Source organism: Schistocerca cancellata, chromosome 1 (assembly GCF_023864275.1).
Source record: "Schistocerca cancellata isolate TAMUIC-IGC-003103 chromosome 1, iqSchCanc2.1, whole genome shotgun sequence".
Classification (NCBI taxonomy): Eukaryota; Metazoa; Arthropoda; class Insecta; order Orthoptera; family Acrididae; genus Schistocerca; species Schistocerca cancellata.
Genome location: NC_064626.1, coordinates 1,134,505,705 through 1,134,533,266, shown reverse-complemented (window position 1 = coordinate 1,134,533,266; position 27,562 = coordinate 1,134,505,705). Strand labels below are relative to the sequence as shown.

Below are 27,562 nucleotides of genomic sequence, written 5' to 3'. Positions count from 1 at the left end.
ATTTCTATGAGGCAGCGTACGTTTCCATTGTTTTGATCTACTGGTGCTGTGTTTCAGGCCCGCCTGTGGTGACGCCGTTCTTCTTCCCGACCAACCTGCGAGAGGGCGGCAGGACCCAGATCAGCTGCACCGTGTCCTCTGGTGACCTACCCATCCGCTTCTCCTGGCTCAAGGACAACGCTCCCATTCCAAAGGCTCTCCAGGTATCCTCAGCTGGCAATATTTTAATGTCATTGATGATGATGATGATGAAGATGATGACGATTGGTGGTACAGGGCGCTAAATGGTGAGATCATCAGCGCCGTTTGTTATCATCGATTCAGTCAGGTTGTGAAATGCACGATATGATTCTTCAATCCAAGTTTTGTCTTGATTGCAAATTGTTGTTGTTGTGGTCTTCAGTCCCGAGACTGGTTTGATGCAGCTCTCCATGCTACTCTATCCTGTGCAAGCTTCTTCATCTCCCAGTATTCCCAGTATTCCCTGCAACCTACATCCTTCTGAATCTGCTTAGTGTATTCATCTCTTGGTCTCCCCCTACGATTTTTACCCTCCACGCTGCCCTCCAATACTAAATTGGAGATCCCTTGATGCCTCAGAACATGTCCTACCAACCGATCCCTTCTTCTGGTCAAGTTGTGCCACAAACTTCTCTTCTCCCCAATCCTATTCAATACTTCCTCATTAGTTATGTGATCTACCCATCTAATCTTCAGCATAATCCAGATTATGGATTACGATTGTTACACAACCATCTCCACGGTCAGAAAGAGGTTTCCTACTTGTAGTCTTTCTTAAATGTACCAAATTTACAGAATATACAAGAACTGAAAATGGACTTGCCACAAAAACCTTGGTTACAATAGGTAACACGTCTCAGGTAGTGTAAACACATGGTATGTCACTACTACTTGGGTGCATTGCTGCATACTATATTTAAAATAACGCAGTCAGCCATCTAATAGAGAATGCGAAGGTTAGCACAGTTGTCACAGTGGTCACATTAATGTGACCACCGCCTGTGTTCGACGCCCACGTGTACAGACCACAGCTGGCAGCACTAGCAGTTGAGAGTATGGAGGGATGCGGAACACACTGCAGTCTTAATGCGGAAACGGAGCGATTTATCTTGCATCCAGAAGGGTATGACCATTGGCTTTCGGGCCAAGGGGAAAGCATTTCCGAAACGGCTAAGTTTGTAAACTGTTGGCGTGCCGCCGGGGTCAAAGTATACCGTTCATAGCAAAATGGCGCCATAAAAAACCAGCGCCGAGACGTGCTGCCTCATGGGCCATAGATGACAGGGGTGAACGACGGCTGCGGAGATGTGTACGAGCGAATATAAGAGCAACTGTTGAGCAAATGACCGCCCAGATGAACCAAGAGGCTATCGCCAGTGTATCCTCAACGACCTTCCAGCATGGGCCTCCGCATCAAACGCCTGGTTCATGCACCCATAATGACTGCTACTCAGCCGCGCGTGGTAGCCGTGCGGTCTTGGGCGCCTTGTCACGGTTCGCGCGGCTGCCTCCGTCGAAGGTTCGTGTCCTCCCTCGGGCATGGGTGTTCGTGTTGTCCTTAGCGTAAGTTACTTTAAGTTAGATTAAGTAGTGTCTAAGCTTGGGGACCGATGACCTCAGCAGGTTGGTCCCTGAGCCGTGCGGGGCTCGTGTTAGTGCCGTTTATTACTTGACATCTTGTCGCTGCGATATTGCCGTCCTTTTTCTTATTCCATTTGCTGGCGTCACTAAGTTGCTGGCCTGCCTGCCTGTGAGTGGCAGCAGCAGCGCTTATCGATAAGAACACTGTCGTACTATCTTCGGAGCGATCGCTAGTATTTCCAGGTCGTCGTGTGTCGGTAGTTCAGTGGGGATGGAGTTCCGGTACGGTCTGCACAGCCAGTACTCGCCGACCGCTGGCGACACACATGCACTGTCCGGCGGAAGGAGACTTGAGCGGCTACGACCGTTGGTTGGTCGTTCGGTCGGTCGCCTCATCGGGCGACGTTTATTTGGTCTTCTGACCGGTTCTGGGCCCCTTCCATTGGTCATCTTGTGGGACTTGGGTCGGTTCCTTCCTTGTGCAGAGATGTCGGGTGGCCAATGGGCCGGTGTTCCCTCTGCATGGTTGGGTCCGAGCCAGATTCTCCGGGTCGTCGTGTGTCCGAGTTGCGAACGGACATCAAGGGAGTGGGGGCGGAGCCGCAGTGAAATCCGGACAACCGTGACTCGCCCGACCGTTGTTGACACACATGACTTCAGTGGGGGGGGGGGACCTTGTTTGGTCCTTCGGTCGGTCGTCTCATCGGACGACATGTATCTGGTCGCCGACCGCTTCTGGGTTCTCTGTGCGTGTCGACTTGTGATTCGTCCTTGTTGTTGTTCCAGAGTGACCGTTTTAGTATTGTTCGAGTTGTTTGTGGAAGTGCTTCGTGGAACCGTGTGTAGCTTGTATGGTTTGATTGAGCAGCTACTATAATGCTGTCTGCGTGCTGGAGACGGTTAGTCGGTTGGGACGGAGCAGGGAATTGATTAGGCGGTGGGTTGGTTCCTCAGCCGTTCGTAGGTCGTGCTGCAACCCGATTGTTTAGTGTTCCGCTTGGCTGTCTGTCTCACGTAAACTGTGGTTAGAGTTTCCTCCCCAGGCCGACCCTTGGAACACTTCTGAGCACCACTGTTTCTTGTGTGTGATTGTCATTTCATTTGGTCGCAGGTACTGTGCCAGGCCTTCAGCTGTGTATTAATATTGTCTGTTTTATGTTTAGTACATGACCTTCAGACGAACTTCATAACAACTTAAGATTAGGCCTCCAGCCGTGTTTCAATCAAAATTCTTGTTGTTCTGTATTTAGGCCTTCAGCTGCGTTTGTTTCAGAATCTGTGGCTTTAATATGCAAATCTTTGTTCGTAAGGTTTCTCTTTAATTATTTTGAATTCTCGAAATGGCCTTCAGCCGTGTTCGGTAAACGTTTATCTTAAGGTTGTCTTTAATTTTTCGTGAATAGTTGCTTGGGCCTTCAGCAGATAAGATACTTCAAGTTTTTTTTAAGATTTTTTTTTTCTGTTGTACTGTGTAGAGCCTTATCTGTAAAGTCTCTCTTTATTTATGTAAAGTAATTTTTTTAAATTGGGCTTTCAGCCGAAGAATGAACTTGAATTTTCCTTAATATGGCCTTTAGCCGTTACTCTAAATCCTAGTGTTTTAAACGCAATCATTTAAACTTATTCTGGAGAAGTTACTTGGGCCCTCCGCCGTGAATTGATCTTTGTTGTTTTAAAGAGGAAGTGTGCATTGGTTTAAGCAATAAAGTTGTGTTTATTGCTGTATAACTAACAGTAATTGACCTTGGGCCCTCTCCACAGGCTCGCATCTCGTGGTTGTGCGGTAGCGTTCTCGCTTCCCACGCCCGGGTTCCCGGGTTCGATTCCCGGCGGGGTCAGGGATGTTCTCTGCCTCGTGATGGCTGGGTGTTGTGTGCTGTCCTTAGGTTAGTTAGGTTTAAGTAGTTCTAAGTTCTAGAGGACTGATGACCATAGATGTTAAGTCCCATAGTGCTCAGAGCCATTTGAACCATTTGAACCCTCTCCACAACCTGATCCGCTCTGTCCTACGAAACCAGATTTCAGTCCCATAAGACCTAACCACAAATTTCCAATTTCCAAACTGATATTCATCGGCGATGAGAGATGGAATTTGCACGCCATATCGCAACTGGACACCAGTGATTGGCGACAAGTGGCTAATCACGCTTCGTGCTCCACTGGATAGATGGCCTTTGGCGCGAACGATTTGAAACATCTGAAAGCGCCAACGCCGTGCAACAATCGTCAGAAGGCTCCAGGCCGGAGGAGAGTGCGTTACGGTCTGAGAAATGTATTCGTGGAATTCCGCAGATGATTTGTCGTTCTGGAAGACACATTGACTCAACGTAAGTATGCGTCTATCCTTGGGGCTATGTCACCCGTGTACGCAGTTTGTTTTTCTTCGGAACGATAATAACTACCAGCAGGACAATGCACCGTGTCACACTGCTCGCAGTGTACGTGCGTGGTTGGGAGAGTACCAGGATGAGTTTACCATACTCCCCCGACCACCAAACTTCTCTGATTTGAACCCAATAGAGAATATGTGGGATCACTTCTATCAGGTTGTTCGCGGCAAGGATCGTCAGCCTAGAAACCTAGAGTAGATGTCACTGTATTGGAGTCGGCATGGCGTCACATCCTTGACGTTATCTTCCAGAACCTCACTGACTTTCTTCCCAAGCGTCTCGCAGTGTCCCGCGCTGCAAAAGGTGGATATTCAGGCGTCTGACAGGTGGTCATATTAATGTGAGTGGGCAGTGTATGATGAAACTGATCGTATAGTCAAGCTATGCTGCGGCAGAGGAATAGGATGGTAAAAAGTTAAGTGAAGGTGAGGAATGAAATTATCACCTGCATGATTAAAAAGTAGGGGAAAAGCATCAGTGGAAGTGGACAGGATAAGAAATGTTTCTGATAAAGCTGAGAGAATTTTTGGCACGTCAAAACATCAAGTGAAGGCATAAATTTGTAAAAAGACAAAACAACATTAAAATACAAGATGCAAAGCAAAACAAAAAACACACTCCGTTGTTACGCTGGACTCGTGATTTCCTGTCAGAAAGATCACTTGTGCTAATAGATGGGAAGTCATCCGGTGAAACGTAAGTGATGTCGAGGCTTCCACAAGAAAGTGTTATGAGCTCTCTGCTGTTGTTAATCTATAGAAACGATTTAGGAGACAATCTGAGCAAACCGTTTGGATTGTTTGCAGATGACGCTGTCGCTTATCGTCTAGTAAAGTCTTCAGAAGATCAAAATGATTTGCAAAATGATTTAGACAATCTGCATGATACGTATAGTGTTCATTGACCCCAAACGATAAAAAGTGGTATATCCTCCACATGACCACTAAAAAAAATTTCGTTCTGCTTCGGTTACACTATAAATAACACAAACTTAAAGGGCCTACAGTAATGGACAATTTAAATTGGAATCATCAAACAGAAAATGTTATGGACAAGGCGAGCCAAAGACTGTGTTTTATTGCCAGAATAATCACAATTTGAAAGTGCAACAAGTCTATGAAGAGAATGCCTACACTACGTTTGTCCGTTCTCTTCTGCAGTATTACTGCACATTATAGGATCTTTACCAGATAATACTGACGGAGGTCATCGAAAAAGTTCAAAGATGGGCAGCTCTGTTTGTATTATTGCGAAATAGCGGAGAAAGAACCACGGGTATGATATGTGAGTTGGGATGGCAGTCATTAAAAGAAAAGGTTTTTTCTTACAGTGAGATCTTTTCACGAAACTGCAATGAGCAACTTTCTTCTCAGAATGCCAAACCACTAGGCAGAAATGACCACCGTGTTAAAATAAGAGAAATCAGAGCTCGCGCGAAAAGATTTATGTATTCATTTTTTCCACGTGCTACGTACTATAAAGGTCGAGAAATTGTCTGAAAGTCGTTTTGCAAACCTTCTGTCAGACAGAGCAGAATGAAAGGCTGCTCCAGTTGCTTGTTTAAACACATATAACTAAGCTGTTACTGTTACGGTCGACTCCCATGATTCCAATGTTTTGTGCCCAGCCACTCATATAGGTAAGTAAAAGAGGCTGTTTCCTTTACCTATAGCAATCCTGACCGATTTTATATCGGTCTTTGCTAGGAATGACTTTCTGTCTCTGCTGCGACAGAATACCTTGACCAATGCCCTCAACATTGAAGAAGTAACACGCCAGTCCCCACTTCCAGAGAAGACACAGGCTCTTATGATGACCCCAGTACTGCAGACAGTAAGGCATCAGGTAATCTGGGAGGCATGTTAGCAAATGAGCAGGAAGCTTCCAGACTGGGCTTTGCTTTGCGAAAGTCTTTGAGTTCTGACTAGCAGAACTGGTCGAAATGCTGTTATTCCACAGTATGTGCTACAAAGGAGAAACCGTGGTTGCTACTTGTCATAAAAATAACACAAAAGATCTCAACAGCGTTCCACTCGGCATTGTCACAGCAGTATGCGTTCACTCAGCGAAAAGAGGGAATGCGAATGGTGAGGGCTAAACGGCTGCTTATCTAAATTGGGCTGCTTCGTTATAGCACAGTTCACAATATAATGGCCTGACGTGTGTGTTTAGCGGAAATAGCAGCAAGAATTTAACTGACTGTATTTATTCACGTTAATTAAAACTGAAAACTGGCTAAACCATTAATTGTACAATACAGTCCTTCATTTATCAAATAAATGAACAGTAAACCTAATGGAGTTTAAAATAGCGTATCTAATTATTATCGACAAGTCACGTGAATGTTTCTGTCGTATGCTTCATGGCGTAGAAGGACAGATTGCTGCTAGGGAGTACATCTATGTCCTGAAATCTGTGTGTAGCGGGTGGCAGAGAGTATTTTTTATTTTATCGTATTTTCAGATTTCTTCTGGACCAATTCACGGGTACTTCATGGGAAATGTGATTCCTTAGACACTTCATCGAGAACGTTAATTACTAGTATTCTAATCTTACTTTAACGAACCCTTTCCCCGAATTATACAGGGGACAACGGAATCTCATTCAATACTGAAATATTTAAATAAGTATTTTCGATCTCCAGATAATATATTCTTACATTCAGAAATTTAATCTGTATTATCAGAGAATACAATTATTTATTTGCGTGTTATTCTCCTACTATAGATCATAGTCACTCTCGCATGTTTTCCCAACTGAAAAGTGATTCCAGTACTTTTCCCGGTAAATTTTCATGTGCTGTATGACATGGTAGTTAGAATATTTGCGTATTTACCCTCCCGCCATTCCTATTGTACATTCATAATTAGGCACCGTGCGTTGGCCAATTGTTACATATTAAACAGACGACTCTTTAAGCTGGCACTCTTCGAAGTGATGTACACTCCTGGACAATGAAATAAGAACATATTGACGCAAGTAAATAAGACCTCTTATACACAACTGACCATTAAAATTGCTACACCACGAAGATGACGTGCTACAGACGCGAAATTTAACCGACGGGAAGAAGATGCTGTGATATGCAAATAATTAGCTTTTCAGAGCATTCACACAAGGTTGGCGCCGATGACGACACCTACAACGTGCTGACGCCAGGAAAGTTTCCAACCAATTTCTCATACACAAACAGCAGTTCACCGGCGTTCCCTGGTGAAACGTTGTTGTGATGCCTCGTGTAAGGAGAAGAAATGCGTACCATCACGATTCCGACTTTGATAAAGGTCGGATTGTAGCCTATCGCGATTGCGGTTTATCTTATCGCGACATTGCTGCTCGCGTTGGTCGAGATCCAATGACTGTTAGCAGAACATGGAATCGGTGGGTTCAGGAGGGTAATACGGAACTCCGTGCTGGATCCCAACGGCCTCTATCACTAGCATTCGAGATGACAGGCATCTTATCCGCATGACTGTAACGGATCGTGCAGCCACGTCTCGATCCCTGAGTCAACAGATGGGGATGTTTGCAAGACGACAACCATCTGCACGAACAGTTCGACGACGTTTGCAGCAGCATGGACTATCAGCTCGGAGACCGTGGCTGTGGTTACCCTTGACGCTGCATCACAGACAGGAGCGCCTGAGATGGTGTACTCAACGACGAACCTGGGTGCACGAATGGCAAAACGTCATTTTTTCGGATGAATCCAGGTTCTGTTTACAGCATCATGATGGTCGCATCCGTGTTTGGCGACATCGCGGTGAACGCACATTGGAAGCGTGTATTCGTCATCGCCATACTGGTGTATCACCCGGCGTGATGGCATAGGGAGCCATTGGTTACACGTCTCGGTCACCTCTTGTTCGCATTGACGGCACATTCAACAGTGGACGTTACATTTCAGATGTGTTACGACCCTTCATTCGATCCCTACGAAACCCTACATTTCAGCAGGATAATGCACGACCGCATGTTGCTGGTCCTCCACGGGCCTTTCTGGATACTGAAAATGTTCCACTGCTGCCCTGGCCAGCACATTCTCCAGATCTCTCACCAAATAAAAACGTCTGGTCAATGGTGGCCGAGAAACTGGCTCGTCACAATACACCAGTCACTACTCTTGATGAACTGTGGTATCGTGTTGAAGCTGCATGGGCAACTGTAACTGTACACGCCATCCAAGCTCTGTTTGACTCAACGCCCAGGCGTATCAAGGCCGTTATTACGGCCAGAGGTGGTCGTTGTGGGTACTGATTTCTCAGGATCTATGCACCCAAACTGCATGAAAATGTAATCACATGTCAGTTCTAGTATAATATATTTGTCCAATGAATACCCGTTATCATCTGCATTTCTTCTTGGTGCAGCAATTTTAATGGCCAGTAGTGTACTTGCACCGGACACTACGAGAGGATAGTGCATGCGATGATCAAACGCTCCACACTGCGGACACACCAGGAACTGCGTTATCAGCCGTGGAATGTTGGAAGCTGCTCAAAGGTTGTTCACCGCCAGAGCCAGTGCCAGCCAGTTTGCCGTGGGATACGGAGCTCCTTGTGTGTCTTCAACAGTGTCAGCATGCCACGACAGCCTATACGTGAACCGTTTGTGCAACTGACAGAGTTTGAGCGAGGGCGTATAGTGGGCCTGCGGGAGGCCAGATGGACATACCACAAAATTGCGCAACAAGTGGGGCGAGAGATCTCGACAGTGCATCGACGTCGCCGCCAGTGGTCAGCAGAAGGTGCACATGCCCGTCGACCTGGGTCCGTGCAGTGGCGACGCACAGATGCACCAAAGGACCGTCGCATCTTATGAAGTGCTGTGCTGGAGCGCACCGTCACTTCACATCAAATTAGGGACACTGTTGCTCCGGGGGTATCATGGAGAACCATGCGTGACCGTCTCCGTGAAGCAGGGCTACGGTCCCGCGTACCCTTAGGGCGTCTTCCGCTCACGCCCCAAAATCGCTCAGCCCACCTCCAGTGTTGTCACGATAGGTGTTTATGGAAGGACGAATGGAGACGTGTCGTCTTCAGTGATGAGAGTCGCTTCTACCTTGGTACCAATGAGTCCGCAGCTCGTGGTCTCGCGGTCGCGTTCTCGGTTCCCGAGCACGGGGTCCCGGGTTCGATTCCCGGCGGGGCCAGGGATTTGCCCTTGCCTCGGTATGACTGGGTGTTTGTACTGTCATCATCATTTCATCATCATTTATAAAAGTAGCGAAATTGGGCTGAGCAATGATTGGGTCTTTCTACGGGCGCTGATAACAGCGCAGTTTAGCGCCCCACATGCCAAACATCATCATCATCATCATTTGGTGCCAATGACGGTCGAACGCGTGTGTGGCGTCGTGCAGGGGAGCGCCAAAATCTGGAGTGTGTACGACAGAGGCACACAGGACCAACACCCAGAATCATGGTGTGGGGAGCCACATCCTACACTGGCCGTTCTCCACTGGTGATAGTAGAGGGAACATTGAGCAGTGAACGGTACACTGAAACCATTATTCAACCGGTCTTGCTACCGTTCATGCACCAACAAGGCGACATGCTTTTCCAACAGGAAAATGCACGTCCACTGTCTCCCGTGCCACCTAACGTGCTCTTCAAGCTATACGCCAACTACCCTGGCCAGCACGATCCCCAGATCTGTCCCCCATTGACCACGTTTGGGACCGGATAAAATGTCGTTTTGCGAGGTCTGCACGACCGGCACGGAATCTGGCCCAGCCGAGGCACCAGGTGGACACTGAATGGCGGGCCATTCCTAAAGCCTATATTCGGCACCTCTAAAATTGTTTTCATGGGAGAATTGAAGCCTGCATTGCTGCAAAAGGAGGGTATACACAGTACCAGCGCCGACACTGCTCACGCTCTGTTGACTTCACTCACGTGGGTATGGCTCTGTCTTTGTGATCATGTGTTGTATACGTCCCCAAGAGTGTGTCAATAAAATTTCCCTCTGCTGGGTCGACGAATTCATGGTGTTCTTTTTTCATTTTCCAGGAGTGTCTTTTGCATTACTTCATTTACTTCACTAGGTAGTAGTAGGCGTTACCGAATGCTCTGTGTATTCCGCTTTACTTTGTTTATCTATATTGATATCTGCATCCATACTCTACAAACCACTGTGAAGTGCATGGCATGGTATGGCACGAGACCCAGAGGGCCATAGACACGGGTTCCCAGGTAGATGCCGTGTTTCTTGACTTCCGCAAGGCGTTTGATACAGTTCCCCACAGTCGTTTAATGAACAAAGTAAGATCATATGGACTATCAGACCAATTGTGTGACTGGATTGAAGAGTTCCTAGATAACAGAACGCAGCATGTCATTCTCAATGGAGAGAAGTCTTCAGAAGCAAGAGTGATTTCAGGTGTGCCGCAGGGGAGTGTTGTAGGACCGTTGCTACTCACAATATAAATAAATGACCTTGTGGATAACATTGGAAGTTCACTGAGGCTTTCTGCAGATGATGCTGTAGTATATCGAGAGGTTGTAACAATGGAAAATTGTACTGAAATGCAGGAGGATCTGCAACGAATTGACACATGGTGCAAGGAATGGCAATTGAATCTCAATATAGACAAATGTAATGTGATACGAATACATAGAAAGAAAGATCCTTTATCATTTAACTACAACATAGCAGGTCAGCAACTGAAAACAATTAATTCCATAAATTATCTGGGAGTAGGCATTAGAAGTCATTTAAAATGGAATGACCATATAAAGTTAATCGTCGGTAAAGCGGATGCAAGACTGAGATTCATTGGAAGAATCCTAAGGAAATGCAATCCGAAAACAAAGAAGGTAGGTTACAGTACACTTGTTCGTCCACTGCTTGAATACTGCTCACCGGTGTGGGGTCCATACCAGATAGAGTTGATAGAAGAGATAGAGAAGATCCAAAGGAGAGCAGCGCGCTTCGTTACAGGATCATTTAGCAATCGCGAAAGCATTACGGAGATGAGAGATAAACTCCAGTGGAAGACTCTGCAGGAGAGACGCTCAGTAGCTCGGTACGGGCTTTTGTTGAAGTTTCGAGAACATACCTTCACGGAGGAGTCCAGCAGTATATTGCTCCCTCCTACGTATATCTCGCGAAGAGACCGTGAGGATAACATCAGAGAGATTAGAGTCCACACAGAGGCATACCGACAATCTTTCTTTCCACGAACAATACGAGACTGGAACAGAAGGGAGAACCGATAGAGGTACTCATGGTATCCTCCGCCACACACCGTCAGGTGGCTTGCGGAGTATGGATGTAGATGTAGAGGCTACTTTCCATTGCACCAGTTATTAGGGCTTATCCCAGTTACCATTTATTCATGGAGTATGGGAAGAAATAGTGTTTAAATGTCTCTGCTCACGCTACAATAAGTCTAATGTTATCGCCTCCATCCCTATGAGAACGATACGTAGAGGGTTGTAGTACATTCCTGGTTTCCTCATTTAAACTGGTTTTTGAAATTTTGGAAGTAGGTTTTGTCAGAATAGTTTCCATCTGTCTTCAAGCATCCAGTTCAATTTCTTCTGCATCTTCGAGACACTGTCCCATGCGACAAACAACCCATGACCTTCGTGCTACCCCTCTTTTTGTACGTCCATTTTCCCCTGTTAGTTCTATTTCGTATGGCCCAACACATTTCAGCAATACTCTAGGACAGGTCGCTCGAGTTACTTTTAGACAATCTTTTTTGTAGACTTTTCCCCAACCGTCCACCAATGAATGGGACGTTGCCAACTGCTTTACCTACGACTGAACCTATATGAGCGTGCAATTTCATATACCTCCAAATTTTTACACCTAAGTATTTGTATGAGTTGACAAATTCCAGTAAGTAACACGTTGGTATTGTAATCATAATGTAAATTTTTTCCATCTATGAACTATATAGTTTTACATTTGAGAACGTTTAAAGCAAGCTGCCATTCACTTCGAAATCTTATCAAGGTCTGACTGAATATTTGTGCTCCATCTACCTGCCAGAACTTCATTACAGATAACAGCATCATCTGCAAACAATCTGAAGTTACTACCAGTATTCTCTGCAAGGTCATTAATACACAATACGGGCCGCACACACTTCCCTGGATCCCGCCTCAAGTTATTTCCACATCTGTCGATCACTCTCCATCCAAAACAACTTTCTGCATCTTCCCTACCAATAATAGCCCAGCTTCAGAATGGTTCAAATGGCTCTGAGCACTATGGGACTTAACATCTGAGGTCATCAGTCCCCTAGAACTCAGAACTACTTAAGCCTAACTAACCTAAGGACATCATACACATCCATGCCCGAGGCAGGATTCGAACCTGCGACCGTAGCGAAGATAAGATGGATAGACCACGTAACTAGTGGGAAGGTACTGAATAGAATTGCGGAGAAAAGAAATTTATGACACGACTTAAGGAAGGGATCGGTTGGTAGGACACATTCTGAGACGACAATGAATCACCATTTTAGTACTGGAGGGTAGTTTTGGGGTAAAAAATTGTAAACGTAGACCAAGAGATGAATTCAGTAAGCAGGTTCAAAAACATGTAGTTTGCAGAAGTGATTTTGAGATGAAGAGGCTAGCGTGGAGAGCTGCATCAAACCAGTCTTCAGTCTGAAGACCACCACCACCACCACCACCACCACCACCACCACCACAGCAACGCTCGTGTTTCTGATAATGGGAGCAGCTGTACCACTGACAATGGGACCACGCCTACTCGTCATCGCCGATTTTGTCCAAATTTATGGTATACGGTCTTGCCGAGAAATGAAAGTGACGGAAGTGGGAGCTCCAGGTGGTCAAGAAATTTTTTGTGCGGGTCTGGAAATGCATTATCCATTTATGTTAGCGCAATTTCCAAGCAGTGTTTGGTTCAGTTGAAAGAGTACAGAACGGTAATCCAAGGATCGTGATATCGGGTCCCTAAGAGGAATCTTCTTTTTACCTTCAATTTTTATGTTACTTACACTGCAAATAAACCCAGAGAATACTCGGTGTATTGTATTTATTAGTACTGTTATAAAAGGCATGCGAAGAAAACGCCGAAGAAAATTTGGCAATGCAAATAAATTTCGAAGAAGGGATTGTAAGACACACACGAGAACTTCGTATATACAATTAGATAATGATGATGATGTCCCATACCCCTAGACAGAGCGTAGGGGACGATGCGGGAGACCCGCACCGCCGTACTAGGCAAGGTCTTAGCGGAGGTGATTTGCCATTGCCTTCCTCCGACCGTAATGGGGATAAATGATGATGATGTATACGACACAACAACACCCAGTCATCTCGAGGCAGGTGAAAATCTCTAGCGCCGCCGGGAATCGAACCCGGGACCCCGTGCTCGGGCAGCGAGAACGCTACCGCGAGACCACGAGCTGCGGACATACAATTAGATAGTTTTATTATTTTACAGTTGGTGAATTACACGTATTGGGGTGATAGTCATCGTAAAAACAAGGGAAATAGTAATTTTCTCGGTGTCTTGCACTCGTTGTAGATGCCACATTTTGACAATTACATAGTTGTTTTAAAGTTTCTAATCAGAAGAAAGCTTTGTTTACAGTCGTAAAATGTTCTCTCTTGTCGCGCAGTTTGGCAGTAAACCACGCATGTCACATCATTTCGCCGAATATTGGTGAGAATACCTTGTGATTTACAATGGAGTGTATTTCCATGCAGTCTTCTGTGGATGCGATTTCTTTCCTTCTCTCTATGAGGTAAGAACAGTTTTGAAGCTTGGTCAAATTCTTTAGCTGACGAGAAAAATAGACATCACAGGGGGGCACTAGCGGTGTGAATTTGTGGGAATCTTTTTAATACTGCACGATAGCAATCCCTCTTCTTCATGAAATTTATGGTTGTGTAACTGTAGATTTGTTTGTTCTCCTCATGAGTCAATTAACAGAAGAATATTGCTCTCCTGTACAGGATATAACCGCATCAAATTCAATGTATTAAGTATTGTCTCGGTTTATTTGCAGTGTGAATAAGGTAAAAATTTGAAATAAAAAAGACGTTTCTCCACAGGTAATCAAATCCACGACCTTCAGATTATCGTACTACACTTTTCCCGCTGTGCCAACCGATGTATAGTAACCATGCTAGGATAAACGAATTATTCCTCTCCAGATCCGCGCCAAAAATGCTATTTTTTTTAATGAACGGTTGGTTATCCGGAACTCCCACTTCCGTCTCTTACATTTCTGTCCAAGACCTACATACATTATAAATTGGAAAGAAATCGGTGATGACGAGTAGGCGCGGTCACCGTGTCAGTCAAATGGTTTTCGGAAGTCACGAAATAGTGCATCTACCTGACTGGCTTTCAGGTTGTTAAATGCGAAGAGTGCGAGTTGGGTTTCGCGTAACTGATGTTTTCGGAATCTATATTGACTGCCGTGGAAGAAGTAATTCTGTTAGAGATACCTCATTACATTTGAGGTCAAATTTTTTCCAGCCATCTAGAACAGTAGGATGTCAACGACATTGGACGATAGTTTTGAAGATCGTTCCAGCTGCCCTTGTCGTATAAGGCTGGCCTCATCAGGTCGTAGTCTCGGTCTACTATTGTTGTTAGTGTGGTCTTCTGTCGAGGACTGGTTTGATCCAAGTTCTCCACGCTAATCTGTGCTATGGAAGCCTCTTCATTTCCATATAACTGCTGCAGCGTACAGCCCTTTTATTAATAAATATAAATTGTAAAGACCGAAAGAGAATCATCATGCCCTTTTTGGACGTCAGATAATTTGCTCCGTTTCCGCGTTGCAACGTCTTTTTCATGTCCCCCCAACACGCTTTACATACCTTCCTCTTCTAGCTCTCCCACCTGTCGTCTGTGAGTGGTTATTGCACGTTGACGTCAAACATAGTCGGGGGTCACGTTAATGTGACTGGACAGTTTTTCTTCATTTCTGTCATTTTTGTCATAGAAATCACAATATTGAAATTTGCTGCCAGTTTAAAACTGCGTGCCGGACCGGGATTCGAACACGGTGTCCGAAGCTCGTGGTCTAAATGGCTAGCGTTGCTGCCTCTGGATCATGGGGTCCCGTGTTCGATACCCGGGCGGATCGGAAACTTTCTCTGCCCGGGTTGTTTGTGTAGTCCTCATCATTTCATCATCATTCGGTAACACTGACGTGACTCGACTGTGAAAAGTTTGGGAATTTGTACGGGCACTGATAACCGCGCAGTTGAGCGCCCCACAAATCAAGTACGAGTGTTGGAACTTAAATGGTGGCAACTATTTATTCACAACAGATACAAAAGAGTTACATGTTTGCACCTGTTACTGTCCTTCAAAGTAGTCACCACCGTTGTGTAGAACCCGTTGCCAGCGATGTGGAAGGCGTAATTTACCGTTAGCAGAGCCTGTTCTGTTGATGGTGCGAACGGAGCGATCTACTGCCTGTCCAGTCTCTGGAACAGTTCTGAAGCGAATGCCACGAAGTGGGTCCTTCATCTTCGGAATCAAATCAAAGTCACAAGGACTTAAGTCCAGGGAGTATGGTGGATGGTACAGTGCTTCCCAGTCCCATCGACCGAACACAGCTTGCGCTGTATGCGCCAGCTCATTGTCGTGCAAAATGATGGGTGGGTTGCGCAGAAAGTGTCGCCGCTTCTTTCGCAAAGCTGGTTGCAGGGGATGCTTCCATAACAAACAGTAATACTGTCCACTGACGGTCTCCCGTGGAGGCAAAAAAAATTTGTGTGAAATCTTATGGGACTTAACTGCTAAGGTCATCAGTCCCTAAGCTTACACACTACTTAACCTAAATTATCTTAAGGACAAACACACACATGCACACACACACACACCCATGCCCGAGGGAGGACTCGAACCTCCGCCGGGATCAGCCGCTCAGTCCACGACTGCAGCGCCTAAGACCGCTCGGCTAATCCCGCGCGGCCCCGTGGAGGCACATAATGCATTAGCATAACGCCATCACAGTCTACACGAGAATCGCCATAACTTTAGACCGCTCCATTCGCTCCATCAACAGAACAGGCTGTGCTAACGGTATACTATGCCTTCCACATCGCTGGCAACGGGTTTTACACAAAACTGGTGACTACTTCGAAGAACAGTAACAGGTGCGAACATGTAACTCTTTTGTATCGGTTGTGAATAAATAGTTGCCACTATTTAAGTTCCAACCTTCGTATTATCACCATCATCATCATCATCATCATCGGACACGGAACTTTATCAAATCTTAGACAAAGGTTCTAAGTCGAGTTGTGGTCTGTTACACAGTTTTAATCTGCCAATAAGTCTCAAATCAGCGCACACTACGCTGTAGCATGACAAGTCACTCTAGAAATCGAGATATTCTTTAGACATGATCCTATTAAAAAATACGTGTTGCCGCTACGTGCAGGTGACTGAGAAACACGCGGGCGAGTTCTACAGCTTCCTGGCGTTCAGCAAGCTGTCGGCCGACCACACGGGCACCTACACCTGCGTCGCCTCCAACAACGCAGCCAGCGCCAACCACTCGGCGCAGCTGCAGGTCAACGGTGAGTAGGGGCCGTCCCTTCACTCAATGGGAGGGTCGACAGAGAAGCGCAGGGGTGGTGCCTGATGTTTCGCGTCTTGTATTGCAGTGTCGCCGCGGTGGCTGATAGAGCCCAAGGACACGTCTGCCTTGGCTGGTAGCCCAGTGAATGTCCACTGCCAAGTTCAGGGGTTTCCTCAACCTATAGTCTCCTGGCTCCGTGGACAAGGTAAGACAGCTACCAAGAATGTCTTCCACGAGTAATGAGTGTGTTGGGTAGCGACACCACGAATGTAGTGTGTGGACATATAAGGGGAGAATGTGGGTCTCGCGGGAAGCGTGCGCGAGATAGTCCCTGCAGTCGCACTATCCTCTGTGCCCTCGGTGGCTCACAAGGGAACCTCCCCATCGCACCCCCCTCAGATATAGTTATAAGTTGGCACAGTGGATAGGCCTTGAAAAACTGAACACAGATCAACCGAGAAAACAGGAAGAAGTTGTGTGGAACTATGAAAAACTAAGAAAAATATACAAACTGAGTAGTCCATGTGCAAGATGGGCAACATCAAGGATATTCTGAGCTCAGGAGCGCCGTGGCCCCGTGGTTAACGTGAACAGCTACGGAACGAGAAGTCTTTGGTTCAAGTCTTCCCTCGAGTGAAAGTTTAAATTTTTATTTTCAGACAATTATCAAAGTTCAGGCACTCACACATAACCAACTTCGCTCTCCAAAATTCCAGGAGATGTTCAGATTTGCTTGGACATATGCAGGATTTGACGGTCTACACACGGAAAAATTTGAAAACGTTAAAAACATATGTTTTGACAGAGTACAGGGAAAAATGTGCGACTGTGAAACTGTTGCATTCATTTTTTGCAGCTTATGGGACAAACTCTTATGTTTTCATCACTTTTTTGGGAGTGATTATCACATCCACAAGAAAACCTAAACCGGGCAAGGTAGAAGAATCTTTTTACCCATTCGCCAAGTGTACAAGTTAGGTGGGTCGACAACATATTCCTGTCACGTGACGCACATGCCGTCACCAGTGTCGTATAGAATATATCAGACGTGTTTTCCTGTCGAGGAATCGGTTGACCTATGACCTCGCGATCAGATGTTTTCGGTTCCCATTGGAGAGGCACGTCCTTTCGTCTACTAATCGCACAGTTTTGCGGTGCGGTCGCAAAACACAGACACTAAACTTCTTACAGTGAACAGAGACATCAATGAACGAACGGACAGATCATAACTTTGCAAAAATACAGAAAGTAAACTTTTCACCCAAGGGAAGACTAGAACCAAGGCCCTCTCGTTCCGCAGCTGCTCACGCTAACCACGGGACCACGGGACCACGGCGCTCCTGCGCTCATATTTCCTTGATGTTGCCCATCTTAAGGCATGGGCTACTCAGTTTGTATATTTTGCTTTTTTTTTTTTTTTATAGTTCCACACAACTTCTTCCTGTTTTCTCGATTGATCTGTGTTCAGTTTTTCAAGGCCTATCCACTGTGCCAACTTATAACTATATCTGAGGGGGGTGCGATGGGGAGGTTCCCTAGTCGGATGGATAGAACGTCTGCCATGTAAGCAGGAGATCCCGGGTTCGAGTCCCGGTCGGGGCACACATTTTCACCTGTCGCCGTTGATATATATCTACGGCCGTCAGCAGCTGAAGGTATTAATATATAAATCTAATTTCGAACTACCAAGAGATCTTCCGGCGTTCGCTCACACTGGTAAAGATAACAACGTAGTTAAAAGTGATGTGCTCACTGATGCTCTCTGGCAATAACATGACAAATACGAAAGTGATCGACAACATTTTCGCAAAGAGCAAGTTTCTGATACTCTTCACTGTTGTACAGGCTGTCACCCAGAACGGATTACTAACCCAACGCGAGAAAGAAATGCCAGTGGAGTTCGTCTTTGGCTTGACAAGACGTTATTGCCTTTCGCTTTTGTAGCGTTTACGATTTTATAATATTTTACAAACTCGATAGGGTGTTTACAAAAAAACAGCTATACTCTTAAAGGAAATAGTACTGCTCAAAGTGGACAGCTTTGAACTATCAAGAGATACAATGAGAGCAGTGAAAAACTAATCTGAAAACTATAAGGCGCCGTCAAAAAGTTCCCATTTTACTGCAGCGTAAATGCGTCGTAGCGCAACTCCGATGCGGGCACATGAGCACTGAAAACTAGGCAACGGATTAATGTGGCATTACTGCCATTCCGATGTCCGTGCAGAAAATGCTGGAACGTGAACTACGGCGACGTTATCGACTTTGTTTCCAATTGCGTCAAAACAGGAACAACGTTATTCTGTTCTTGGCTGGCGAAGGACGAGCCCCGGTAGGTATCCGCTGCTTCATAATAACGCACGTCCCTAATCACAGATGTCGTAACCCAGAAGTTACAGCAACTCATGTGAGATACACTCGAGTATTCTACTTAACTAATAGTCCTCCTGATCTTTAAACCCCCCCCCCCCCCCCGCCCAATGAGACATAAGACTCTCATGCCTTCTTATCTTAGAAAAGGTCATGAAGGGTCGGACACGGATGTGTAGCACGCAGTTACAGACTTCTTCACGCCGCAGGACACTTGTGTTTTTACCTAACGCGTATCTCCTACGTGGTTCGTCGGTGGAATGATTGCCACAATGTTCATGGCGATTCTGCCTTAGTGGCTTACCGAATCTGGACTGTACGGCCTTCGAACGGAAACTTTTTTGATTGCCCCTTATAGACGAAGGCGGACAGAACAGTTACTTCTACCTGTTAAACACTGTTCAACGACATGTGATTTGCCAGATTTCATCACTGGTCGAACGGAAACTTTTTTGATTGCCCCTTATAGACGAAGGCGGACAGAACAATTACTTCTACCTGTTAAACACTGTTCAACGACATGGGCTTTGCCAGATTTCATCACTGGTCCGAATTGCTTTCCGAGTTCAGATGGAAACACTCGGTTGCGTACATTTTAAAACCTTATGTATTTATTCGTTCAGGGTGACGTTAAAAGACGGGTTATGAAACAGATTTTTTTTAAATCTACGTGCATTTCGCTTGCAGATGGGAAAGCGTCAGACTTCCAGCCTCTGGGCTACATGGAGTCGCACATGGTGGTACTCGCCAATGGAACGCTGTCCATAAACCCTGCCACGTCATCGGATGAAGGCTTCTACCTGTGCCGCGCCGACAACGGTATCGGTGCCGGCCTCAGCAAGATTGTCCAGCTAAACGTCAATGGTAATTTCACTTACATCTCGTCTGTGCATGTTATTAGCATTGCATAAGATATATTTTTGTCACATTTGAACTATAAAATTAACGGCTTCTTGGTTTAAGATTTTATTGGTCAAATATTTTCAATTGAATTTGAGTCAACCAGCCAGTGACGTTTTATTGGTAATGGAACACTTCTCTGACACTGTCAGTTGGTACAACTAATTTCCTCTGTTCTCCCCAAAACAAAAACAAAAAATTCATGCAACTATACTTTTCATGGTATCACATAGTACGTATTCATCACGTCCTCCTTGTTATTTATAATTTTTCACCAACTGCGACATGGTCGCGGATACAGTGATCCAATACTGTCAAATGTTTTTTATTCCAGTGTTTGATCACAACATCAATTCTTTAGACGATGACCAGTTTTAGTCCGTAATGACCATCCTCAGATCTATAATACACAAATATATACACCCAGTGAGCAGTGTGTCTTTCACCATAATACAGCAATACGTATCACAATGTACTATCATACAACCAGGGAAATGTAGAGATAAAATACGGTAAAACGTACCTTTTTTACACCATGTCCTAAAGTGATAAGGCCATAATGGCATCGTCAAACATATAAATATAATGAGCATAGCATTGTCACATAGATCTATAGGTCACATCGTCCCCACAGTCATTATTGCAACTGGCTGCTGAAGTACAGTAGCTACCAGAAACCTGTTTGCCTACATCCTCCCCAGATGTCGCTACTGTGGGCATAGATGCAGTCATCACTAACGCAAAAAACATAATCTGATAAAAACACATTATGTAAAATACATGTAGCAGACTTTTAAAATTGATAACTGTCATAGAAACCAATTGTGATACATTAAAATACGAATACAGTTACCCATATAAAATCATTAAAAGGAAATTAATGAATAGAATAGGACCGATTCTTTTTATGGTGAATTTACGGTCAACAATTAATATACGTAATACATTGCCTGTAGCAACCTATAAATTGCCTATGAAAGATAAAATGTCTATATGACAGCTGAAAAAAGGACAGATCAATGATCAGCGCCCTCTGTTGGGTCGGCCGCCAGGATGTTATTTAGGCGCGCACCGATCTCAAGAACTTAACCACTAGAGGGCTTTACATACAACGTGATATGTCTCCCACAGAAAACTTTTAACCATAGTAACAGTCAATAAATAAAATTATATAGTCTGGTTACACATTCAATGAGTAGGTAGGACGTAATCAGTTACAGGATTAGTGCGATTAATGTAAGGAAGTAAGGCAAATGCCTACTGTTTTCGACATAAATCCTCAAGGAAGGCTAGGTATAAATACGCGAGGCATTATTTGGTTATCGTAGTACGTTATCAAACAAAGTAAAGTAGGTGTTAGGCAAAAATTCGCTTTGTCCATTGAGTACTCTAGTAGGCTCATGCTTCTTCGCCTATTTTTATGCACACGCGGTACATGCCTATTCAGTATAGTAAATTCATAATTTAAAAATGGTTTTTTCTGACCAAATGTTCGAAAAATAATCCTAGTAATCTATAAACAAATATCTTCTACCTTAGATTTTTCATTATGTGATGCTTTCATTTGTGTATTTTTTTTTTAAATCGTGTGGTATTAATTTCCTGTGCTTGTACAGCAGAATGCTGAAGATTATATGTGTAGACAGAACGAGAAAAGATATTTGTGGCACAACTTGACTAAAAATTCAAATAACTCAGTAGGACTCGCGCTCTACTGGCTCCGTACAAACTTGATTACATTCATAAATAATAATAATAATAATAATAATAATTTCGTGTGGCTCAATGGCCTGCTGCAAGTCTTTCTATTGGACACCACCTCGGTGACTTAGGTGTTCCTAACCCACCCCGGTTATCCAACCGGGCAAAGGGGACCTACACATTAACGTGGGCTCCAAAGCACGTCTTGTTTCTGGCGACTGCTCACATCGTTGAGAGGTGAAGTCTAGGTTAAAACGAAGACTGAAGAACTCTGTGTTCCGACCAGGTTTGAATCCCATGACCTCGCATAGTCATATACGCGCTGTATCGCTTTCTTTATCGCCAGATCAACAGGGCTGGTGTGTGTTTAGATTGTTCAATTGTAGTTTTTGATGAGCGAGTTTTGGGGTATCAGAATGTGTGACTATATGGCCGTATCTTTAGTTTTCACTGACTTTGAAGCTTAAACTACACTACTGGCCATTAAAATTGCTACACCATGAAGATGACGTGCTACAGACGCGAAATATAACCGACAGGAAGAAGATGCTGTGATATGTAAATGATTAGCTTTTCAGAGCATTGACACAAGGTTGGCGCCGATGGCGACACCTACAACGTGCTGACATGAAGAAAGTTTCCAACCGATTTCTCATACACAAACAGCAGTTCACCGGCGTTGCCTGGTGAAACGTTATTGTGATGCCTCGTGTAAGGAGGAGAAACGCGTACCATCACGTTTCCGACTTTGATAAAGGTCGGAGTGTAGCCTGTCGCGATTGCGGTTTATCGTATCGCGACTTTGCTGCTCGTGTTGGTCGAGATCCAATGACTGTTAGCAGAATATGGAATCGGTGGGTTCAGGAGGGTAATAGGGAACGCCGTGCTGGATCCCAACGGCCTCGTATCACTAGCAGTTGAGATGACAGGTATCTTATCCGCATGGCTATAACGGGTCGTGCAGCCACGTCTCGGTCCCTGAGTCAACAGATGGGGATGTTTGCAAGACGACAACCATCTGCACGAACAGTTCGACGACGTTTGCAGCAGCGTGGACTATCAGCTCGGAGACTGTGGCTGTGGTTACCCTTGACGCTGCATCACAGACAGGAGCGCCTGAGATGGTGTACTCAAAGACGAACCTGGCTGCACGAAAGGCAAAACGTCATTTTTTCGGATGAATCCAGGTTCTGTTTACAGCATCATGATGGTCGCATCCGTGTTTGGCGACATCGCGGTGAACGCACGTTGGAAGCGTGTATTCGTCATCGCCATACTGGCGTATCACCCGGCGTGATGGCATAGGGAGCCATTGGTTACACGTCTCGGTCACCTCTTGTTCGCATTGACGGCACTTTGAACAGTGGACGTTATATTTCAGATGTGTTACGACCCGTGGCTTTGCTCTTCATTGGATCCCTGCGAAACCCTACATTTCAGTATCATAAGGCACTACCGCATGTTGCAGGTCCTGTACGGGCCTTTCTGGATACAGAAAATGTTCCACTGCTGCCCTGGCGAGCACATTCTCCAGATCTCTCACCAATTGAAAACGTCTGGTGAATGGTGGCCGAGCAACTGCCTCGTCACAACACACCAGTCACTACTCTTGATGAACTGTGGTATCGTGTTGAAGCTGCATGGGCAGCTGTACCTGTACACGCCATCCAAGCTCTGTTTGACACAATGCCCACGCGTATCAAGGCCGTTATTACGGCCAGGGGTGCTTGTTCTGGGAACTGATTTCTCAGGATCTATGCACGCAAATTGCGTGAAAATGTAAACACGTCAGTTCTAGTATAATATATTTGTCGAATGAATACCCGTTTATCATCTACATTTCTTCTTGGTGTTGCAATTTTAATGGCCACTAGTGTACTTATATCGCCAAGAGAAAAAGGGGTTTTCAGACGGAGGGACAGACAGATTGACAGATAGAAATGGCAGAAAATAATTTATGTGTGATATAATTGTAAATTGACAATTCCGGAGTTTTTTTCCCTTTACTCGTTTTCTTTACTTATTGTACAAAGTGCATTTAAGTTCTAAGGCCTCCGATTTTTTTTCTCCGGACTGGAAAGAGATAGAAACATGCGCAGTTATGGATGTGTCAAAAGTGCGTTCGTGGGTGTGACAGTTTAATGAAGGCGGAACATCGTGTGACAACAAACCGAAACAACCTCGGGCTTGCACAAGCCGGTCTGACGACATGATCGAGAAAGTGGAGAGAATTGTTTTGGGGGATCGCCGAATGACTGTTGAACAGATCGCCTCCAGAGTTGGCATTTTTTTGGGTTCTGTGCACACAATCCTGCATGACGACCTGAAAATGCGAAAAGTGTCATCCAGGTGGGTGCCACGAATGCTGACGGACGACCACATGGCTGCCCGTGTGGCATGTTGCCAAGCAATGTTGACGTGCAACGACAGCATGAATGGGACTTTCTTTTCGTCGGTTGTGACAATGGATGAGACGTGGATGCCATTTTTCAATCCAGAAACAAAGCGCCATTCAGCTCAATGGAAGCACACAGATTCACCGCCACCAAAAGAATTTCAGGTAACCGCCAGTGCTGAAAAAATGATGGTGTCCATGTTCTGGGACAGCGAGGGCGTAATCCTTACCCATTGCGTTCCAAAGGGCACTACGGTAACAGGTGCATTCTACGAAAATGTTTTGAAGAACAAATTCCTTCCTGCACTGCAACAAAAACGTCCGGGAAGGGCTGCGCGTGTGCTGTTTCACCGAGACAACGCACCCGCACATCGAGCTAACGTTACGCAACAGTTTTTTCGTGATAACAACTTTGAAGTGATTCCTCATGCTCCCTACTCACCTGACCTGGCTCCTAGTAACTTTTGGCTTTTTCCAACAATGAAAGACACTCTCCGTGGCCGCACATTCACCAGCCGTGCTGCTATTGCCTCAGCGATTTTCCAGTGGTCAAAACAGACTCCTAAAGAAGCCTTCGCCGCTGCCATGGAATCATGGCGTCAGTGTTGTGAAAAATGTGTACGTCTGCAGGGCGATTACGTCGAGAAGTAACGCCAGTTTCATCGATTTCGGGCGAGTAGTTAATTAGAAAAAAAATAGGAGGTCTTAGAACTTGGATGCACCTCGTAAATCTCATCAGCGTTCTTTCCCTTCAGTTCCTACATTTCTCGCGCGTTTGTGTATTTATCAGGCACAGTTCCGCGCTTTACTAACTGTATACTGCATACAGTCGCTGTTTGCATCACACCATGCATTTGTTTTGTGTTTCAAAGCCACTTGTAGAGTTAGATCGCTTAGTCGAGTGGTAGGTCTCATAGCAGCAGGAGCGCATCCGAATACTGTGAGCTGACACAGCTTCTCATAAGAAGTGACTTATTTAAAATTTCATGTGGGTCCTTTAGCTTCAACTCCTATCATTAGGCGCACGACTGTGTATTTCTCGGGCTGTCTTTAGTACGGATAGTAACTCTGATTGCTGTATTCAGATGCGAGCCGAGTTTGTTCACTTGCAACTCCACGCATTGTTAGTTTCGGTCACGCTTGAGGCTGTTGCCAATGGGAGTCACTGCGGGAAGCCGAACAAGCCGATCCGAGGGACACAATAGTCGACCTACACGTCCCCCGTTCGGTCCACTGCTGTGGCCGCCCTGGGTACTGCTTGCACTCGAGTCGACCCCTCACCCGTGGTCGAGTGGGAGGTCGTTCCAAGAGCGACGGATTTTTACGTGTGTGCGTGCGATCGACCAATTGCGACGGATTATACGTTGCTGCAGCAATGCAATTTCTTTTATAATTTTTGTTCACCTACCTCTTTACAGCGGTAGATCTTCGCACGTAAACTCCTGACTGCAGCTACTTACGAGATCGCAGAAAAGTAGTGTTGAGGAAACTGTAACCTCATAGCTACACGCCGGAGGCCGCTATAAGTAAAATTTACTGAAAATTGTCTATGTACTTTAAAGAAATGATTCGGAAAGGGGATATCACTCGTACTTTAAACATGAAGTTCAAATTTAAACCTTCAATAGATTTTTATTGCCGTTAAGCAAGATCATCAGCCCACATTCACGAAAATTACTAAAGTTTCTGCTCACAGTTATCACCATACCTAAAACAGCCAGAACTTTTACCTTCCCAAATTCCGAAACCAATTACTTGTAACACAGTCAATGATCGGCCAATTACTTCTGCACACGATATTCAGTGGTTGTCTTTAGTTAAAGTTTATGCTCGCCATAAAATACTCAGTAAAAATATACTCAGTACCGCCACGCTATATAATTCAAAGTTCACTCACGAGTTTCGTCGGAACGAATTATCACAACACTCTAAAAGTTTCCATAAACAGTTTCTGGTCACTACTAGATACCATTAACACTGGACCATAACGCGGAAGTCATACCAAGACTTCACCTTACACATAATGCGGAAAGTCACATCCAGCATAACCGCCTCCAATCAAAGCTAGCTCGCGACTCTCCTCTCCCACTCCCACACTCAAAACTATATCTCCTCGCTAGGCGGCCAACCGTCTCGCTTCTCATTGGCTGTCAGCACTTACGACCAATGAGAAATCACTTCTAGGGCGCGGCTCGCGCCAAAATCTAGCAAGCACCAACCACTTCTCTAGGCTCATTGACGTCATCAAATTAAGTAACACAAAACTCTCTAATTAAATAAACAAAACGAACTATAAGCTTTACTCTATATCTGGAAATTTATTATGTAGTCGCGAATGTTCTGGCTGTCTTATACATAAGCATACATACTTGTACATCCGACATTCACTAGTAGGGGAACCACTAGTGGATTCGTTCCCACATTACAGAGTTGGAACACTTGCCAGTTCCTGTAGAGAATTACATGAATAATTTTTAATAATGCCGAACGTCCCACATACTCTCACGCACGCATTCTCATTCACACGCACCGTAACACACAATACACATATTTACATAGAATTCTTGAAGTTATTCTTATAGAAAAGTCACGGAGGTTTCTGAAACTAAAAACTTTCAAAATTTATATATGAACACTGAAAGTGTTATCAGATCACCGTACATAGTCACTGAAGATGAAGTATTACATCACTGTATTTATTTAAATTCTTGACTGTCGGAAAATTACGTCTTTTTTGGAATTTTACTAACTTCCAAAATACAACTATTTTTGATCTCAGACTTTGACATATTGTTTGTTTTCACAACAGAAGGTTGTACATCAAATATGACGTTCCTCAGGTTATTCCTTTATTAGTTATTAATATTTTTAGTTTCGTATAATGTAAGTGGCCTGCCAGCGCTACTCCACTGCTTTCACATTCGCAGCTGCAACAGATGGTCGTGACGTCAGTCTGCAGGACACAACTTGTCCGTTACTGACCGTATAATTACTGGCTTACATTGCAGCCCACATACATTCTGAAGTAAAGCTTTTAATATGCAAATGGGCGATCACGCACTAGTTGCGACGCTACACAAGGTGCGGCCAGCAGCGGAAGACTTTTCAGGAGGCAGATAGGATGGCCTGCCCAGTTGGTCTCACGATCAGGTTTCGGGCGCTATCTGTGGCTGACGAAGTCTCTGAGCCGAATGCAGTCACTCCTGCTGTTCCAGAGGAAGCCTCTCAGCCCGCAAGGTCTTGGCATTCGCAGAGGGTCGGTTTACTGGTAGTTGGGAGTTCCAACACTAGGCTCTTAATGCGGCCTCTTAGGGATATGGATGTGAAGGAGGGAAAGGAATCCAGTGTGCACCTGTCTGCATACTGGGAGGAGTCATTCCAGATATGGAAAGGGTGCTTCCAGATGCCATGAAGAGAAAAGAGTGCAGCCGACTGCACGTGCTGGCTCGTGCCAGTACTAACGATGGGTGTCATTTTGGATCGGAAGAGATTCTCTCTGGTTTCGGGTGGCAAGCTAAAGTGGCAATGACTGCCAATCTTGCTTGCAAGATGAAGGCAGAGCTGTAACACTGCCGACAGAACCGAATGTGGCCGCTTGGTACAGAACCGAGTGGAGGACCTTCTAACAACCCTACCACAACAAAGGTCAAAAATTAATTACGA

The 27,562-nt window shown here is 45.1% G+C and overlaps 1 protein-coding gene across 1 annotated transcript in view; it reads left to right on the top strand.

The window, feature by feature from the left end:
* The window catches only part of LOC126133935 (Down syndrome cell adhesion molecule-like protein Dscam2), a 367,718-nt gene that overhangs the window by 102,292 nt on the left and 237,864 nt on the right, over window positions 1-27,562 (top strand). The window contains exons 7-10 of the mRNA XM_049915191.1: window positions 58-203; window positions 16,393-16,531; window positions 16,619-16,738; window positions 19,591-19,767. Coding sequence (XP_049771148.1) covers window positions 58-203; window positions 16,393-16,531; window positions 16,619-16,738; window positions 19,591-19,767 — 582 coding nt within the window. The remainder of the gene's footprint in view (window positions 1-57; window positions 204-16,392; window positions 16,532-16,618; window positions 16,739-19,590; window positions 19,768-27,562) is intronic.